The sequence below is a fragment of the Rhinichthys klamathensis genome, unplaced genomic scaffold (genome assembly GCF_029890125.1).
Source record: "Rhinichthys klamathensis goyatoka isolate OS25496 unplaced genomic scaffold, OSU_Roscu_1.1 h1tg000011l_1, whole genome shotgun sequence".
Lineage (NCBI taxonomy): Eukaryota > Metazoa > Chordata > Actinopteri > Cypriniformes > Leuciscidae > Rhinichthys > Rhinichthys klamathensis.
In genome coordinates this window covers 8,186,517-8,205,331 of record NW_026606564.1, presented here as the reverse complement: position 1 = coordinate 8,205,331, position 18,815 = coordinate 8,186,517, and the positions used below count along the sequence as shown (strand labels likewise).

At 39.6% G+C, this 18,815-nt stretch overlaps 1 protein-coding gene across 2 annotated transcripts; it reads left to right on the top strand.

Annotated features, from left to right (window-relative positions):
- The first annotated feature begins 145 nt into the window (after positions 1 to 145).
- ipp (intracisternal A particle-promoted polypeptide) lies at positions 146 to 15,396 on the top strand. 2 transcript variants are annotated; one of them, XM_056264810.1, is made up of 10 exons: positions 146 to 244; positions 5,215 to 5,587; positions 7,789 to 8,000; positions 8,692 to 8,911; positions 9,946 to 10,101; positions 10,669 to 10,836; positions 13,418 to 13,573; positions 13,815 to 13,937; positions 14,780 to 15,000; positions 15,091 to 15,396. In XM_056264810.1, the coding sequence occupies exons 2-10, from the start codon at positions 5,251 to 5,253 to the stop codon at positions 15,313 to 15,315; spliced, it is 1,818 nt and encodes a 605-aa protein (XP_056120785.1). In that variant the 5' UTR covers positions 146 to 244; positions 5,215 to 5,250; the 3' UTR covers positions 15,316 to 15,396. The 2 variants fall into 2 exon arrangements, with proteins under 2 accessions (XP_056120785.1, XP_056120786.1); XM_056264811.1 differs by having other exon boundaries at positions 149 to 244; positions 13,436 to 13,573.
- Positions 15,397 to 18,815: the final 3,419 nt, after the last annotated feature.

Sequence of the window (18,815 nt, the reverse complement as noted above, 5' to 3'; positions counted from 1 at the left end):
TCTCTATGCTGAGAACACAATAAAAAAGTAATAATTTAAACGAATAAATATAAAAAGGCAAATAATAATAACACTAATAATCGTGAAATCCTGGCACACAGTCCAGAAGTCTTTAAAAATTCCTGAACATATTTGGATCGGTTTGACAGACTGAAATGCCGATGCAGGAAAACTCGATGCCCATGCGGAAGTCGGTCTATGATCTTATGGATAAACGAAGTGGAGAAAATAACGAAATTAAAATGTAAGTAGGCTTATACGTCCATTGAGCAGAGAAACTCGACCTGCACTTGTAACTGTTCTACCTGTTGAATGAGCTTTTGGGATGTGTTGCAGTGTGAGCATCTAATGTTGATGTTTGTTGTGGTTTTGGGCTGGGCTGTAACGTTATGTGTTTTAGATGTCAAGCTGCTGTAAATCTATCACAGGAACATGGACATTTCAGTCCACACCGGAGTCCAGGATGATGCTAGCTTTCAGGATCTCACGGAGGAGGTGTGGCTCATCTGTTAAACACCTGGTCTGAGCACCTGAAGGTTGCAGGTTCGACAGGTTGTTCCTGTGATCAGTTCACAGCAGCACGACAGCTAAAACACAACACAGCCAAGCCCAAACTAAACTACAACAGGTTGGGGTTTCTTTGGTTACACCCATCAAATGAGCTTTTTATTTAGCCATAGAACACCACAAAATGTCCACCTCATTTTTTTTTTAGATAATGTTAATAACAATACAGTTCTACACGTAAATGTACATACTCATATGCAGAATATGCCCCCTTAATGCATTAATGCACTGTGTTGCCTTCTTGAACACCAGGGAATGTTTTTACCTTTTGTAAAAGTTGTGTTTGAGTCCCTCAGTTGTCCACATTATGAAAGGTATCACAAAAACATAAAAATGAATGAATAAAAAAGCATTTCTAATCCAAGACAGAAAAATATGAGTACAATGCTTATCTGGATTACAAAGGAGTCGAAATGACAACAATACACTCACTTTTTTAATGTTGCACCACGCAGGAATCGAACCCACAATTTTCAGATCAGGTGAATGTTACTTACCACCACGCTCCACTTGGAAGACACATATTCACCTACCGAGCCTCAGTAGTTCAGGTGAGAATGAATTTAAAATGAAAAGAAGTTTATATGACAGTGATCACAGAATTACCAAAAAAACAAAAACAAAAACATTAATCTGTTAATCCAAAGATTAGTACAATGCTTACCCAGATAACAAAGGAATTGAAGTGACATAACAATACAATCTTTTATAAAGTTTCACCACGCAGGAATCGAACCCACAATCTTTAGTTCACGCACGGGGAAACCAGCCATACACCGTAATCATTTCACCACCGTAATTCTGTTATAATCGCTTACACACAGCACAGGGAGGCTTTATTTGAATCTTTGAACTAGATTTACAAAAAAAAAAGACAGCAATAAATAAGAACAGATAAACAAATTGCAAACGGTAGCACAAATAAATCCAATAGAATAAAGAGATAAATGAAATAAACATGAAATAAACCCCAAATAAACATTTTCAGTTGGGTCTAACAGTAGTATTCAAGTAAGAAATACTACAGAAATTTAAATAAATTAAAGTAATCAAATGTAAACTAACACTGGATAGTTTCCATTGTAAAAATTAAATACAGACTATTGCTTACAATTAAAGTTACAAAAGTTATTCAGTCAAGAGCAGCGAATGATTTTCTGTTTTGCTCTTTGATGAACATGACAGACAGTAGCAGGTTTATTCGGCTGCTGTCACTTTAAGAGCTTATTCACAGGTTCACAGATTTACTATTGCACAACATGCGTTTTCTCTCAAATATTTACGTTCTACAACTGGCTGTATTTACCTGAATATTCGGCAAGGCGGGCATTTTGACATAATTTTGTATGTATTTGATAGTTTAAGCACAATAAGCCATGAAAAAGAAGTCAATTTGGTACTCGCAAGCTGTTTCAGATGCAGTTTTATGTGCGTGCCACTTATAGACCTGTGGTGTACGCGCTTTTGGTGTGAGCACAAAAACTATTACATGATGAATGACTAAAATTATGCGCAATACAAGCACCATTCAACTGGCGCGAATGAGACAAGTGAGTGAGAGGAGGTGGGTGTGTGCAATTCACTTTCGGAGAGAAGAGATGGCGAGAACGTGGGGATGGTATTGGTGTAACGATACTGCAGAAAAGGAACCGTTTCAGATATTTCAGTATTGATACTTATCGAAATATCGATATTTTTGACAACACTAAGTCAAATAAACAAAACATACAAGGGGTGGCACTCTTTCATAAACCTGGTGTGTCTAATACAACCGGTCGTTCCTATGTGGTGCACAATGTACGACGCTTGACTTCCTTACTCCTTCCCAGCCTTACACACAATGTGACGACTTAAGAAGAGAGACAGAACTAACGCAACTGTACACTTTACATAAAAAATAATAACACAGAATGTATCGGTCAAGTATTGGACTCACATACACATACACATACATAAAGGATTATTAGGAACACCTGTTAAATTTCTCATTAATGCAATTATCTAATCAACCAATCACATGGCAGTTGCTTCAATGCATTTTGGGGTGTGGTCCTGGTCAAGACAATCTCCTGAACTCCAAACTGAATGTCAGAATGGGAAAGAAAGGTGATTTAAGCAATTTTGAGAGTGGCATGGTTGTTGGTGCCAGACGGGCCGGTCTGAGTATTTCACAATCTGCTCAGTTACTGGGATTTTCACGCACAACCATTTCTAGGGTTTACAAAGAATGGTGTGAAAAGGGAAAAACATCCAGTATGCGGCAGTCCTGTGGGCGAAAATGCCTTGTTGATGCTAGAGGTCAGAGGAGAATGGGCCGACTGATTCAAGCTGATAGAAGAGCAACTTTGACTGAAATAACCACTCGTTACAACCAAGGTATGCAGCAAAGCATTTGTGAAGCCACAACACGCACAACCGTGAGGCGGATGGGCTACAACAGCAGAAGACCCCACCGGGTACCACTCATCTCCACTACAAATAGGAAAAAGAGGCTACAATTTGCAAGAGCTCACCAAAATTGGACAGTTGAAGACTGGAAAAATGTTGCCTGGTCTTATGAGTCTCTATTTCTGTTGAGACATTCATATGGTAGAGTCAGAATTTGGCGTAAACAGAATAAGAACATGGATCCATCATGCCTTGTTACCACTGTGCAGGCTGGTGGTGGTGGTGTAATGGTGTGGGGGATGTTTTCTTGGCACACTTTAGGCCCCTTAGTGCCAATTGGGCATCGTTTAAATGCCACGGCCTACCTGAGCATTGTTTCTGACCATGTCCATCCCTTTATGGCCACCATGTACCCATCCTCTGATGGCTACTTCCAGCAGGATAATGCACCATGTCACAAAGCTCGAATCATTTTAAATTGGTTTCTTGAACATGACAATGAGTTCACTGTACTAAAATGGCCCCCACAGTCACCAGATCTCAACCCAATAGAGCATCTTTGGGATGTGGTGGAACGGGAGCTTCGTGCCCTGGATGTGCATCCCACAAATCTCCATCAGCTGCAAGATGCTATCCTATCAATATGGGCCAACATTTCTAAAGAATGCTTTCAGCACCTTGTTGAATCAATGCCACGTAGAATTAAGGTAGTTCTGAAGGCGAAAGGGGGTCAAACACAGTATTAGTATGGTGTTCCTAATAATCTTTTAGGTGAGTGTATATAACAAACTCGAGCTATAGCATGTTGTCAAACAACAAATCGAGCAAAAAGCTGCCGCAATGGAGGGATACAGGTATTTAAACGGGTATGGTGAAAGGCAGCGTGAACCGGAGCATCATCTTCCATGATGAAGAAAGACAGCTGTTCGTCCAATGGAATCTGAAACACTAAACAGACTAACCCATACACACATTCCTCCATGTACTTTAGTGTACGTAACAATCCTTATATCTCTGAAACATTATGTGGCGCTGAGTTCAAACTTCTAAGTTACCTTCTGGACATGCTGTTGATGATATGTGAAATCGTTTAAAAGATAATTAAATTTACAACAAATATAACAAAAGTACTGTATTCAAAAATGGTGGAGTGATGGTTTGTCCGGTTCTGGCAAAATCTGTATCCACTGATTCGGCATGACACAAATAATCTTTTGTTTTATTTGAATATATGTAACTATTCAAAAGTTATGAGCAAAAATAGGCATTTTTCAAACCTCATGACCTGTAGGTGGCGCTGATCCCAAATTTCGCATGGACCCTCAGATCATGGCTCTGATGAAGCTTACCGAGTTTCGTTTCGATTGATCAAAGTTTTGCAGAGATACAACCTCTGATTCAATTTTGGGTCAACATCGTTTAGTTCGTTTATTAATCATAATTTTTGAACAAAGATAAATATTAAAAATCTGTTCAGTTATTTCTGTGCTGCTTGGTTCAAAGATCAGATCAGATTTTTGACAAAATTTAACAACATTTGTTGGTGGAGTAGTGAAAAAATAAAAAAACTGGCCACCACTGTAATGGGTGGAGTCTTAATGTTAGATATTGAATGTGTTCAGCATGAAGAGAGTAATCAGGTAATCAACTAAATCACATTTTTCTAGAACCAGGGGTTCCAAAGTTATAACCTTTTGAAAAGTACATTTTTGAACTGGTGGTAGTGCTGTAGACCCCAAAGCTGGTCAGATTACTATTCATTATCCTCACAATAAATGTGCCAATTTTCATCATTTTCCTATGTTCCGTTCATAAGGCAGCCATAAGGGAAGAAATAATAATAAAGATGAAGAGAACTAACAATTACAATTGGGGCTACAGCCACTTCGGGACTTGGGCCCTAAAAATAACTCAATTTTATAATAATAATAATAATAATTCGTTACATTTATATAGCGCTTTTTCTGAGACCTCAAAGCGCTTCACATATGGAAGGGGGACTCTCCTCAACCACCATCAATGTGCAGCATCCACCTGGATGATGCGACGGCAGCCATATTGTGCCAGAACGCCCACCACACACCAGGCTATTGGTGGAGAGGAGACAGAGTGATCAAATACAATATACAAAGTAAATCAACTTAGGCATTTTCTGTTTAATTGTGTCTTTAAGTGACTCTGTAATAAGGGCACTGTAAGGGGTTTTGGATGAGAAAGTCAGCTACAGCGTTATTAAAAGTGTCTGTGTGTGTGCTTTAGGTAAAAGCATTGCTGTGGTGCCCAGCTGGAATCATCATGTCCTCCGCTGGTCCGTCTCTTCCATCTACTCGCCGCTCTGTGGCTGGAGACGAGACCGGGGCAGCGAGTGAGCGTGGGATTTACTCCTCAGACAGACATGCTGGTCTCCTGCTAGCCCAGATGAACAAGATGCGTCTGCTTTCTGACTTCTGCGACGTGCGACTGCTGGTGGGCGGACGGGTGTTCGGGGTCCACAAGCTGGTGCTGGCTGCCAGCGGCCCGTACTTCACTGCTCTGTTCTCTGGAGGCATGAGCGAAGCCCGCGAGGAGGAGGTTCGCATTGCTGGAGTGGAGGCTGACGTCTTTGAAATTCTCCTGGGATTTATTTACACTGGTATGTTTGAATCATATATTTGTTGTATGTTTGCTAATGACCATCGTCACTATTAATATTACTAATTTGAACAAACCTCTACTACCCAGAAGGATTAAACTCAAGCTGTAACGTGAACGATACCACAAATCATCCAACTTTTTGAGGAGAGGTGTGCTATTATTGACGTGTGCCGGGTACGCACTGCATGATTTTCAAAGTCGCTGTTCTCTCACACTACACAACTGTCTTGGGGTACCATTTAGTTGCTGTTGAATGAACGAATCGCCAAAAACTCTGGTTGTGAAACGTAGTTTGTAGAAGAGACAGAGTTGTTGGCGATTCTTTCAGGCGTTATTTTCTCACACTTCTCACATGTGTTTGGTTGTGAAACGTAGTTTGTAGAAGAGACAAACACATGTGAGAAGTGACACAGAAAATAACGTGAAATCACGCGTGATATTTGAGTTCTCGTGCGAGACTGGATTTCTTTCTGTTAAAAACGATAGCCCACAAGCAGCTTGCGGTCCAAGTTGTCTGTGAAAAAAAAAAAAATGAATATGAAGGATAAGCCATGCTTGCTGATGTTCAGTTTCAGGTTTATGACTCCTCCCCCTGAACTTTTCCTTGTCCTGGATCTTGCTCTCTCATTGGCTGCTGATCGTCGCCGATGGAATTTCCAGTCAAAACCAAGCGGCAACCTTCCCGTCATGGAAATGACTTAAACTGCAATTCATCGACTGGCCACTAGAGACAGGCTCCAAAAGAGAGTCAATCCCATAAACCCCCATGTTAAAATGCCCAACTTTACAGTAGAAAAATATATGTTTACAGCCTGGTGCAAAAAGTGGCTTTGGTCTGTATAGCTAATTTTGCCATTCATGACAACTGTGAGGAGAGTGAATTATTTTATAGCTCATCCGTTTAAATTTTATTAAGCCTTAAAGTTGTGCATAATTAAGGGCGTGGCCACTTGAGTGACAGGTGGATTGTCGCTGATGTCACTAGCTGTTTGTCTGCTGTCTGTTAGCGTCACGTCACCTCAGCTAATCCTGCCTCTTTGCCCATTTTTGTTTATCCGGGAGTGACACGCGGTGAGGCGCTGCCAAGATGGCGACGGCCGGCTCCGCCCACTTTGGGCTTAAAAAATGCTCTTCAGAAACCTATGGGTGACGTCACGGACACTACGTCCATATATTTTTTACGGTAAACGGTCAAAACACATTTCACACTGCAATCGCTGCATCTGAAATCGAATACTACTTCCCTACTATAAACAGTACGCCAAAAGAGTAGTATCTCCAAATACGTCAAATTCGAAAAAGAGTAGGCGAAAAGTTCCCGGACGACCTACTACTTCCCCCGAGATTCTGATGTGTCCTGGACACTTTACTATCCCATGAGGCCACGGGAGGGGATTTACGAATGGAAGTGAAGCGGCCTAACTGACGCTGGTAGTTCATGTGACGGACACTTCATGCACTCGACTGCCGCAGCTTTAATTACGCAGCGGACTCCGATGTTGAAAGACACGGTTGAATAGTACATAAGTACATAGTGTATAAGTGCATAGTGCGTCATTTGGGACACAGCTATAATCTCGTTCATCAGGGTTCCTTAAATCCTCGAAGCCCTCAAACCCTGATCAAACTCAGCGACCTGTAATATGATGACCTTGATTATCTTGCTCGGGTGTCTTTGGGTTGGGCAGTGGCCCTCCGGGTGCCAGATATGAGGAATCCTGTCGCACATAATCAATGAATGGCACAATGAATGAGATCGATGCATTCCAAACAAACTACATGAAAAAGACACATTTCTACATCCAATAATCACTGGAACCAGATCACACACCCAGCGGACATTACAAAGGATTACACATACATTTTTTTAATATCAGGCAATTGTATGCTTCATTATGCCCGCTGTCTTTGAAGAACAGTTTATTATATTTTGCTGGTTTTAATCATTGAAAAGTTAATCCATTTTAAAACCTTACATAAGTGTTATGTCCATGGGGACTGGACCTGTAAAACGTACACTGTAAGTTTCTTTGGATAAAAACTTTTCTGTTAAATAGTGTGTAATAGTCTAATGTAAAAACTCAATTTGAACAAACAAACTATTTGTGATATCCTCTGTAGTCTAGCTAATTTCACACAGTTTTCCAAGTATATGAATGCTAAAGATATTTGAAGAAGGCCTTCGTCTGCTCCTGACAGGCTCTATCGACGTGACGGTGGACACGGTGCAGGAGCTGATGGTGGCGGCAGACATGCTGCAGTTGAGTGAGGTGGTGGACATCTGTGGAGAATTCCTCCGGGCTCACATGGACCCGTCCAACTGTGTGGGGATCTATCGCTTTCTGGAGCAGATCGCCTGCACGGAGCTGTTAAAGTTTACTGAGGACTACATCCACTGCCACTTTCTAGAGGTGGGTTTATTGACTCAAGGTTTCGGTTTTAAATATTCTCAGCATTGTGTTCTTTCTTCTGTGTCTTTTGACCCTGATTCAAAGGTTTAAACCTGAGACTGAAAAGAGAGGGTTTTTTGTAATGGTAGAGTTGATTCTGGATGAGTATTGTAAGGACTCAGTGGGTATCTCCTTGAATGAATCACAATATGAGACTTACATTTTGAGAGTAAATTCATTATTTCTCATGTATATTAATTTTTTTGACATGCTACATGAAAGATGATCTTTTCCCCCTTTTTCTGTTAGGGTTTCTTTATTCAAAGTGTTGATTTTTGGCAAATTGAATGGAGTAGTCAACTACTGGTGGACCAATTTGACCCCCGAAAACAATTGATGTTGCCAACATTTATTCAGCCTTTCCAAAACACATCTTATGTGTTAAAAATGCACATTCATGACCCTAAATGTGAAAAAGTCCCAAAATTACCAGTGTTTCCAGCAGTTGGAAAATTGAATGCTGGTCAAACTGTCCCCAACAGCATAGGAGGGTTTTTAACGTATAGTAAGTCACCCAGTAAAATGACTTACTATTGTAAGTTCTGTCCACTGTAGTTCTCCAAATACCAGCTTCCATGACTGTTTTGAGAACCAATCAAAAGCTCATGTGTTGTTAAAATAATCCCGTGCTCGGTCATGTGTGTGGTGTCAGGTTCGCTCCTCAGAAGAGTTCTCCAGCTTGTCTAAAGATCAGCTGGTGAAGTTGCTCCGCAGTGAGGAGCTGAGGATTGAAGACGAGTATCAAGTGTTCACGGCGGCGATGGACTGGCTGCACCACAACGTGCCCCACCGCAAGAAGCACGTGGTGGAGGTTCTGGAGCCTGTGCGCTTCGCTCTGCTGTCTCCTCAGAGACTCTACAAGTACATCGAGGGTGAGCTAGAGAGGCTGGGATTCAGATGAGTGCGACACACTGATGAATGAAACTCATTTTTCTCTCACAATTCTGACTTATTTTCTCAGAATTGCGTGATATAAACTTTTGATTTTTTTTTATTCCGTGGCAGAAACAAGCCTCCATAGGTTTCTTATTAGATATAATAGGAAGAAACTTTCACATCGTCTGACATAGGCAAAGGTTATAATTTACAGAAAGACATTTCAATTTAAACAGATGAGAGATGTCTTTGCTCGTTTCCGCCACTGAAAAAAAAAGTAATCTTTTACTTTTTAAAATTGCGATTTTTAATCTCACAATTCTGACTTCTTCTCTCAGAATTGTGATAAACTTGCAATTGTGAGTTATAAAGTCCAATTCTGAGGAAAAAAAGATCTCTCACAATTCGGACTTTTTAACACCAAATTGCGACTTTATATAATAATAATAATTCATTACATTTATATAGCGCTTTTCTAGGCACTCAAAGCGCTTCACATAGATGGGGGACTCTCCTCAACCACCACCAATGTGCAGCATCCACTTGGATGATGCGACGGCAGCCATAGTGCGCCAGAACGCCCACCACACACCAGCTTACTGGTGGAGAGGAGACAGAGTGATGAAGCCAATCAGTGTATATATATATATATTTGGGGATGATTAGGAGGCCATGATGGACAGAGGCCACTGGGCAAATTTGGCCAGTTTCGAATTTGTTTCTCGAATCTGACTGGCCGAGAGCCTTTTCCAGCTGTGCGATATTCCCATATCGCACAGCTGGAAAAGGCTCTCGGCCAGTCAGATTCGAGAAACAAAACGAACTGTTGTATAAACGGAAATAAAATAATGCAATGCAATATATAAAGTGAAGTTCATTATCGATACAGAATTGAATGAATGTGCAGGTGTGCGTATCTTGTTTATTTTACTACAAATGTGGCTCATCCAGTCATACTTTAGAGCTGTAATTATTTATTTCATTATGTTTGTTTTTGTGTACACATTGGTGATGAGACTTTCCCTCACAGGTATTTCTGACTTCAGTTTGCGGGTTGCATTGCAAACCCTTCTGAGAGAGTACACTGAAGTCAACAAGTCCCCTAAAGAGAGCAAACATTTCAGCCTTCTGCAAACGGCCAAGACCCGGCCCAGGAGAAAAGCCCGCAAGTACCTCTATGCCATTGGTACGTAAACTCTTCTGCCGGCGTGCAGCGGTGATATTCGTCTTATGGCTGGAGTACACTACAGAGTTTTCAAATCAAAACTGATTTTAACCTGTTAACTGTCTATTGAGTATGAACTATTGTTTTTTTTATTATGATTTATTTTGTAATTCATGAATGTTTTGGAATACAGACCTAAAGCTATTTTTTTATGTACTAAACTCAACTTAGTATACAAAATATGTATTTTACTAAATAATTTGGACTCTAGAAAAACAAAGTAAAGTCTTACCAAGTTCCAAAGTTGGTATTACAAAAATGAAGTCTGGTTAAGTAAAAGTATTGTCTTCATGACAACGCAAGGTCCAGTTTTAACCTGGTTTTCATGGGAGGAATTTTGAGTGTTTAAGGGTCCACAAATGATAACAAATTTTTTATTAAAATAAGTGCTGGGAAAAAAGCATGCCAAATGTCCTGCTACCAGGACACTGACAGCTAACTGTCGTTGACTCTTCCAGACTGTAAATCTGGGCAAAAGTCCTTTAGTCATGGTCATCCGATTCATCTTCTTCCTCCTCCTGTCTATAGGTGGTTACACGCGCCTGCAGGGCGGCCGATGGAGTGACAGTCGGGCTTTGAGCTGTGTTGAACGCTTCGATTCGTTCAGCCAGTACTGGACCACCGTGTCTTCCCTGCATCAGGCCCGCAGTGGACTTGGGGTGGCGGTACTGGAAGGCATGATATATGTAGTTGGGGGTAAGTGTGGGTTTATTCTATTGTGTTGCCTCATACAAAAATGTCTTGTGTGGGTTTATATTTTGTGTTTTTTCTATTGTGTTGCCTCATCAATCAATATTAGGGCCCATGCAAAAATAACTTCTTGGCTGCACCCCCTATGAAATACACTAAATGGACAAAAGTATTGGGACACCTGACCATTATACCAACAGGGACTGTAATGACATTGCATTCTAAATACTGAAAAAAAAAAAAGAAGTGACATGACATTAATATGGAGATTAATATGGAGTTGGTCTTTTGCAACTATAACAGCTTCCACTCTTCTAGAAAGGCTTTCCACAAGATGTTGCCCATTCATCCAGTATTGAGCATTAGTGAGGTCAGGCACTGATGTAGGACGAGAAGGCCTGGCCTGCAATCCTGTTCCAGCTCCTCCCAAAGATGTACGATGGGTTTGAGGTCTGGGTGACCCTGTCAAGTTCTTCCAACCCAAACTCATCCAACCATGTCTTTATGGACCTTGCTTTGGGCACTGGGACACAGTCATGCTGGAATAGAAAACAGCCTTTCCCAAACCATTCCCACAAAGTTGGAAGCATAGCGTTTTCCAAAATGTCTTGGTTTGCTGAAGCATTACAATTTCCCTTCACTGGAACTAAGGGGCCAAGCCCAACCCCTGAGAAACAACCCCACACCGTAATCCCCCCTCCACCAAACCGTAACAGTTGGCTCAATGCAGTCCGGCAGGTAACGTTCCTCTGGCATCGCCACACCCAGACTCGCCCATCATCAGACCGCATGATTCATCACTCCACAGAACAGGTTTCCACTGCTCCCGAGTCCAGTCCACTCCTTCTGACACTTGGCATTGTACTTGGAGATGTGAGGCTTGCACACGCCGCTGCTCAGCCATGGAAACCCATTCCATGAAAATCCCTCAGCACAGTTTTTGATATTTTCTGTTATTAATGCCAGTAGAAGTTTGGAACGTCCCGAGTTGGTGACTTAAACGTACCATTCGCCACTTTACATGGTCTTCCGCTTCGTAGCTGAGTTGCTGCTGTTTCTAAACGCTTCCACTTTCCAATTATACCACTTTCAGTTGACCGTGGAATATCTAGCAGGGATGACATTTCACTAACTGACTTATTGCAAAGGTGACATCCTATCACAGTACCACACTTGAATTCACTGAGCTCTTCAGAAAGACCCATTTTTTTCATAAATGTTTGTAAATGCAGACAGCATGCCTACGTGCTGTGGCAATGGGTCTGATTGAAACTCCTGTGCCCCAATACTTTTGTCCATATAGTGTGTATCATTCCTAAAGTCCCCCTTAGTCAATAATTGTATCACTTAAAACTCATCTTTGATCACCAAAATGACAAAATCACGTCAAATACCGCTTTTTTGAGGCTGTCTTTGATTCACTGCAGTTTTAAGGAGAAAATACTCTGCAATGGTGTTGACATGAATTTACACATGGCTTCTCTTAAAGCATATTCAAAACATCATATAGACTGCCGGATCCAGGCAGTGTCCAGATCTGACGAGGGAGCTTTGCCTGGACCCGATGACAATGCAGTGCTGAAGTATCCACTATCCTCTCCCTATGGAGGATCCCTTTCCCACTCTACAGATAAAGCGTTGGGAATTCCGGTTCGCGTACCCCGAAGTGATAAAATAAAACAAAATTTTGTATCAAAATGTATAGGCAAGAAAAGTAGTTTGTTTAGGCTGGGTTGTATGAATTACAAACCTGCGCACATATTTTAAAAAGCACATAACTACAGAATTCTGAATGAGCATGTGAACGCCGTCAGCGTTAATCACAGGTTCGCGTTTTAAGTCTGATCATTTCGACGGAGGTGAATCAATCAAAGTTAACTTTAGCTGGAAGTAACATTATTCAAGAACCGCTATAACGCCAAAACAATCTGTTACCTTAAATTATATGTTTATCTCTGTAAAGCTGCTTTGAAACAATCCATTGTTAAAAGCGCTATATAAATGAAGATGACTTGACTTGACTTATAAACAACATTAAATACTTGGTTTTCACCACAGGGGGACTTTAAAAGCAAGCATCAGTATCTCGAATAAAATTTCAAACATCAATATTACTACTACTAACTTGTACTTGAGGAACCAAATAAAAAAACTTAAGGCCCGTTCACACCAAAACAATAACTATAACATTCTGTATATTATAAGCATGTGCTGCGATTATGTTGTCTGTCATTTAAAATGCTCAATCTCTTTTAAGTAAGGTGGATTCTGATTGGCCGTCAGTGATGTTATCGTTTATCAGCTGGGGAAAAAAATTGTTTTGAAAGTGATTCCAATAAAATCATTCCTTCCTGTTGTTATCGTTATAAATGTAGTGTGGACTTCAATATTCTCATAGATTTAGAATGATTTATAGGTATCATTAAATGCCTACATACTGAAAACGAGATCAGGAATATGAGAATATGGGCGTACGGCCGCTGTTTGGCTATTAAGTCATCACATAAAGCAACCTAGCGTAACCACATAGCAATCTACTAAAATTGTATTTAGAATGTAATTTTAGGAGACAATGGTAAACATCCAGCCATCTTGTATTGCACAGGAGAAAAAGACTCGATGATCTTCGACTGCACGGAGCGGTACGACCCAGTGACCAAGCAGTGGGCGGCAGTGGCGTCTCTGACCTATCCACGCTGTGGGGTTGGAGTCTGTTCCTGTCATGGAGCGCTTTATGCACTCGGTATGCAAATCTATACGCTTTCTGGCAGGGCGAGTCTGCTGCTCTCTTCAGGGTTTTGTTCGGTTTCACTATAACACCATGTGATTTGCATGAAGGTGTCTAGCAACATTCCTGTAGTTCTTCTTAGCTCTGGCAACTCCAAGGTCATGGGTTCCCTAGCAATGCATGAACTGATGAAATGGACACACTGGGTGATAAAAGTGTCTGCCAAATGCATACATGTAAATGTTTATTGTTTCAGGAGGCTGGATTGGCTCGGAAATTGGGAAGACCATGGAACGATATGACCCAGCAGAAAACAAATGGGAGATTATTGGGAGCTTGGCTGTTCCTCGATATTACTTTGGCTGCTGTGAGCTGCAAGGTACGTCCCTCGTGGATAACTGAACCATATTGATGACCAATCAATTACTTTTAAAGGTTTAATATATTTGACTTGAACATCCACTTTGTTTCATAAACACATTTATTTTAAATAGTGTAGCATCAAATGAAATGGGAACACATTTACCTTGCTTAATTGTGCATGAGTCTTCACTTCTACTTTATACCTCTCCTTTCATGAGAAAGGCTTTTCACTCTGTTCTTCACAGCAGGGTTAGCACAGCTTTTGCTCATTGCGGTGCCAAACCTGTGTGAACAGTGTTACAGTGTGTGAAACGATGCAGTGTTAGAATGTTACGGATAGAAACAGAAACCCAAACACGTGCTTCGGTCCGTCACAGAAACACTGCACATTGTATGACCAGATGTTTCAGAGTTTGAGGGGAGAGATGTCAAATGATGATGGAAAAAAATGTGAATTGTGACCTACAAACTGTTTAAAATGAAAAAGTCCACTAACAGAACGGATAGAAAAGAATGATACATTCACAAACTGGACATAAATCTAAAGTTTGGAAGCTTGTTTCCACCACAGAATAAAAAAATAGGAAAGGTAATTGCGACTTTTTATCTCACAATTCTGACTTTTTATCTCAGAATTACGTGATATACTGTAAAGTCGCAATTGCGAGTTTTATAGTCAGAATTGCGTGATATAAAGTCGCAATTCTGAGGGAATAAGTCAGTTTATATCTCGCAATACTGACTTTATATCTCACAATTCTGATGTAAATGTAAACCCGCAATTGTGAGTTAAAAAAGTCGCAATTATCTTTTAAAATATGCAGCTCTAGTCTTCAGCATGGTGTGTGAATGTCCCAGGCTTCATCTATGTGATTGGTGGCATCAGTGATGAGGGAACGGAGCTGCGCTCGGCCGAGGTGTACGACCCAATCTCTCGGCGCTGGAGCGCCCTGCCTGTCATGGTGACCCGACGGGCGTACGTGGGCGTAGCCAGTCTCAATAACTGCATATACGCTGTCGGAGGCTGGAACGAGGCCCTGGGGTCACTGGACACTGTGGAAAAGTATTGCCTTGAGGAGGTTAGGATTCCATGAAGTCTGGTTTATCAAGTCTCGAGCCTTTATGCAAATGCTTCTCCTTTTAATGCGGTGTATGGCTCTGTTCTGTAGGAGAAATGGGTGGAGGTGGCGCCGATGGCCGTCCCGCGCGCTGGGGTCACAGTGGCGGCTGTTAATGGTTTGTTATATGCGGTGGGTGGTCGGACCACTAGCCGGGACTTTTCAGCACCGGTTACTGTAGACTCGGTGGAAATCTACGACCCGCACCTGGACACATGGACCGAGATCGGTAACATGATCACCAGCCGCTGTGATGGAGGTGTAGCCGTGCTCTGATATTCACAACCAGCAATATCACCCCACTCCACTCTTCTAACTGATTTTACAGTCTAATTTATTACACTTTTTAAACCTGGTATAGATCTCATGTGTAAACCTGTGAACTTGAGAAGGCATGTTTGGGAGTGAAGCATCAAGGTGTATCTTTTAGTTTTATTTTTTTGTATGGAAGCTTGTTTCCGCCACAGAATAAAACATTTTAAAAGATAATTGCGACTTTTAATCTCACAATTGTGAGTTTACATCTCGCAATTCTGACTTTATTTCTCAGAATTGCGAGATATAAACTCTCAATTGCATGTTATAAAATCAGAATTGAGATTCTGAATTTTTCTCGCAATTGTGACTTTATATCTCACAATTACGTGTTAGAATTTCAAGTTTATTTCTCGCAATTGAGACTTTATCTTGCAATTCTGACATTTTTTAATAAATATATAAATATATATTTTTTAAGATATAAACTCGCAGTTGTGAGTTATAAAGTCCAATTCTAAGAAAAAAAATACTTTAGAGTCAGGAATGTGAGATATAAACTCTATAAAGCACACAATTGCGACTTTATATCTCCCAATTGCGTTCTCAATTCTGAGAAAAAAGTCAGAATTTCGCAAAAATTTTAACTTTGTTACGCAATTCTGTCTTTATAACACAGTTGCGACTTTATATCATGGAATTCTGAGAAGTCAGAATTGTGGGGTGTAAACTTGCAATTGTCAGGGAAAAAAGTCAGAATTGTGAGATGAAAATTTTTCATTCTGTGGCGGAAACGAGCTTCCATAGTTTGGAGATCATGAGCATTCATCAAAAGGTCACTCAGTTCACCCACGCCGTTCGTGGTCCATTGCGTAAAGTTGTTTGTGGTGTTATTATCATCTCATTGTTGTTGATGTGCATTTTAGCCAGCAACTTGCTTTTGTTCAGTTTCACATTTGCCTCATTTCAAAATGTTTTATTTGTTACATTTTGCACTTTTGTATTGTACCTTTGTTTCTCACGATCGTAAGCTTGTGGAAACCTGATTGATTGCTGTTAAAAAAATATTGAATAAAATTAAGCACTAGAATTTGTTCAGGTGAGAGCTTTAATAATTCATTAAAAGATCCTGGAATAAAACTAAATAAGTTTTCCACTCCTGTAAGACTGTCATATCTGACTCCGTGTCCATCACAGACATTCACAAAAGATGTTAATGAATTATGATTCTACAGACACAGACCTACTGTAATATCAGACCAAAATGAATTTCCATTCACTTCCTTAACTCATTAACTATCAGTACAACTATTAGCACAGTGTAAATTGGAATTTAAATTTTATTTTATGATCCGTTTGTATTTTTGTCATTGCTAATATGATCTCACAATGTACATTTCTATTGACAACTAGTCAGTCATATATTTCACTGTAATAGTGTAGTTTTATTTCACCTGCACGGTACATGTACAAAGATTTAGAATAAAATAGAAAACAGTGACATTTGGTTTATACATTAAATGCATTCTCAGATTTCATACACACAAATGTTTGACAGGTCTCTTTCAACAATGTTTAAGATGCACCACGGAATAAAATAAAACTCTGAAATAGGTTCTGCACAAGACCAAGACCCTAGAGACATTAAAAAAAAAAAAAAATCTGTCAATAGTATATCCTCCTGAGACCCAGAATTTTTTTTTTTTTTTGAATTTAGTTTTTTCCATGTCATCACACTGTTTAGAGCACAATAAACAAATGGTAAAAAAAAAACATATATATAAAATAATATTTTATTCATACGTTATGCTATGTCCTCTGTAGTGGACACCAGGACTAAGTTGTTTAAAAAATAAAATGACATGAAATTATATGTATAGGCAAAAACAATGGGATTTTTTTTTCAATCACCAATACATTTGGGGGTTTCAGGATTTTTTCAACCAAAATTTGTATAAAGATTATTCTCAACTATGTTATGAAAGAAATAATGGAATGAATTGATACTCCATTTTACTTTTTGCAATATGTGGGTAAAATGGCCATAAGTTAATATTCCCATTCAATGCAATGTATCTATACACTGTATCTAATTTGCACATTAATGTGTTCTGGGAGCAACATTTAATGAAAGAATAAAGGGTAATAATTGGAGTAATAATTGGCAACATTTTAATAATAATATCTAACATTTCATAGGAATATTGATGTATAATTTATTTCTATATTCACTTGTTGTGTCTCCCAGAATGCCTGATAAACATGATTTTAGTCCTGATGTCCTCTACAGTGGACACGTTTGAAATCAATGCCCTGTTCTGTAACAGAAAGTTTTTTTTTTTTTTAAACCCCTTAACATTTTCCTGAGATGTTGTTTTATGAAATACAATTTGAAAAGTAGTCCAATTTATATTATAATTACACTATATTATCATATTTCCATAAGAATGCTACATTTGATCACTAAATTAATGTCAGACATTTTTAAAGACCAAGGAGAAGTTGTTTTCATGGTGAAACCTCCAAACATTTGGTATCTCTGAAAAGTCCTGAATGTGCTCTTTACAGGACACCCAGGTTGTGTCATGTGACATGTATGATGTCAGAGAAATTCACTAAAATATAATGTCCACTACAGTGGACAAAAGTCTATTCTTGGGTCCCAGGAGGATATGCAAAAACCAAATTATAAGCGGTTGTTTCGCAGCATACACAGGATCGTTCTCCATGTCATAAACAGCAGGTGTCTGGTAATTGGGTTTCCTTCGATTCTTTAAAATTGTGCCATTAAGAAAACCTTTTTTCTCATTTGATAATATTTATGTATGTGTATACACCACAATTTACATTACATTACAGTGTTTTCACACTCGATGGATAAGTCGTCACACATAGTACTTTGAAGGTTTGGGAGAAACGAATATAAACTTCTGCTCTCTTCTGCTGAACTGTAGTCACAGTGTATGTGCTCAACAGAAAAATACAAGAACGCATTTTAAAAGTCAATCTATTATATCAGGTAAACTGGAACCACATAGTTCATGATATTTGACATATGGGAAGGAAAGAAATATTTCTATCATGTATTTACTCATGTAAAAATCAGTTTTAAAAATAAATGTTTCAACTGCTAATAAACAAGGATGTAAACAAATCGACAAGAAAAAAAATGACTGTAGTTTCAGATTTTAAACCGATGTTTTACTTTGGTTTCCAAATGATTTCGTTTCACAGGGACAGATTAGAATCCCTGGAGCAATCTGAACATCTGTTAAAGACCAGCTGTATAAGACTAAAAGCGTGTGTCCTAAAATTGGCTGTGTTTATGAGCTGCCTTACACTAAAAGCCTGAAACCACACCTGTATTTCCTTGAACTTTATCAAATAAACAGATCACGTTATGTTAAAAAAAGGACAACATCTCACTTTAATATGAGCAATATGCATGAAATGTGTCTGTGAAATGGGATTATGCATTTCAAGACACCAGCATATGAGAAGCAACCATTACCATTTAAGAA

Excerpts from the sequence above, each read along its gene's own strand:
- ipp (XM_056264810.1), top strand. The coding sequence starts at position 5,251 with ATGTCCTCCGCTGGTCCGTCTCTTCCATCTACTCGCCGCTCTGTGGCT. Across the intron at positions 8,001-8,691 it reads TCCACTGCCACTTTCTAGAG|GTTCGCTCCTCAGAAGAGTT; the intron begins GTGGGTTTATTG and ends GTGTGGTGTCAG. Across the intron at positions 13,574-13,814 it reads TGGAGCGCTTTATGCACTCG|GAGGCTGGATTGGCTCGGAA; the intron begins GTATGCAAATCT and ends TTATTGTTTCAG.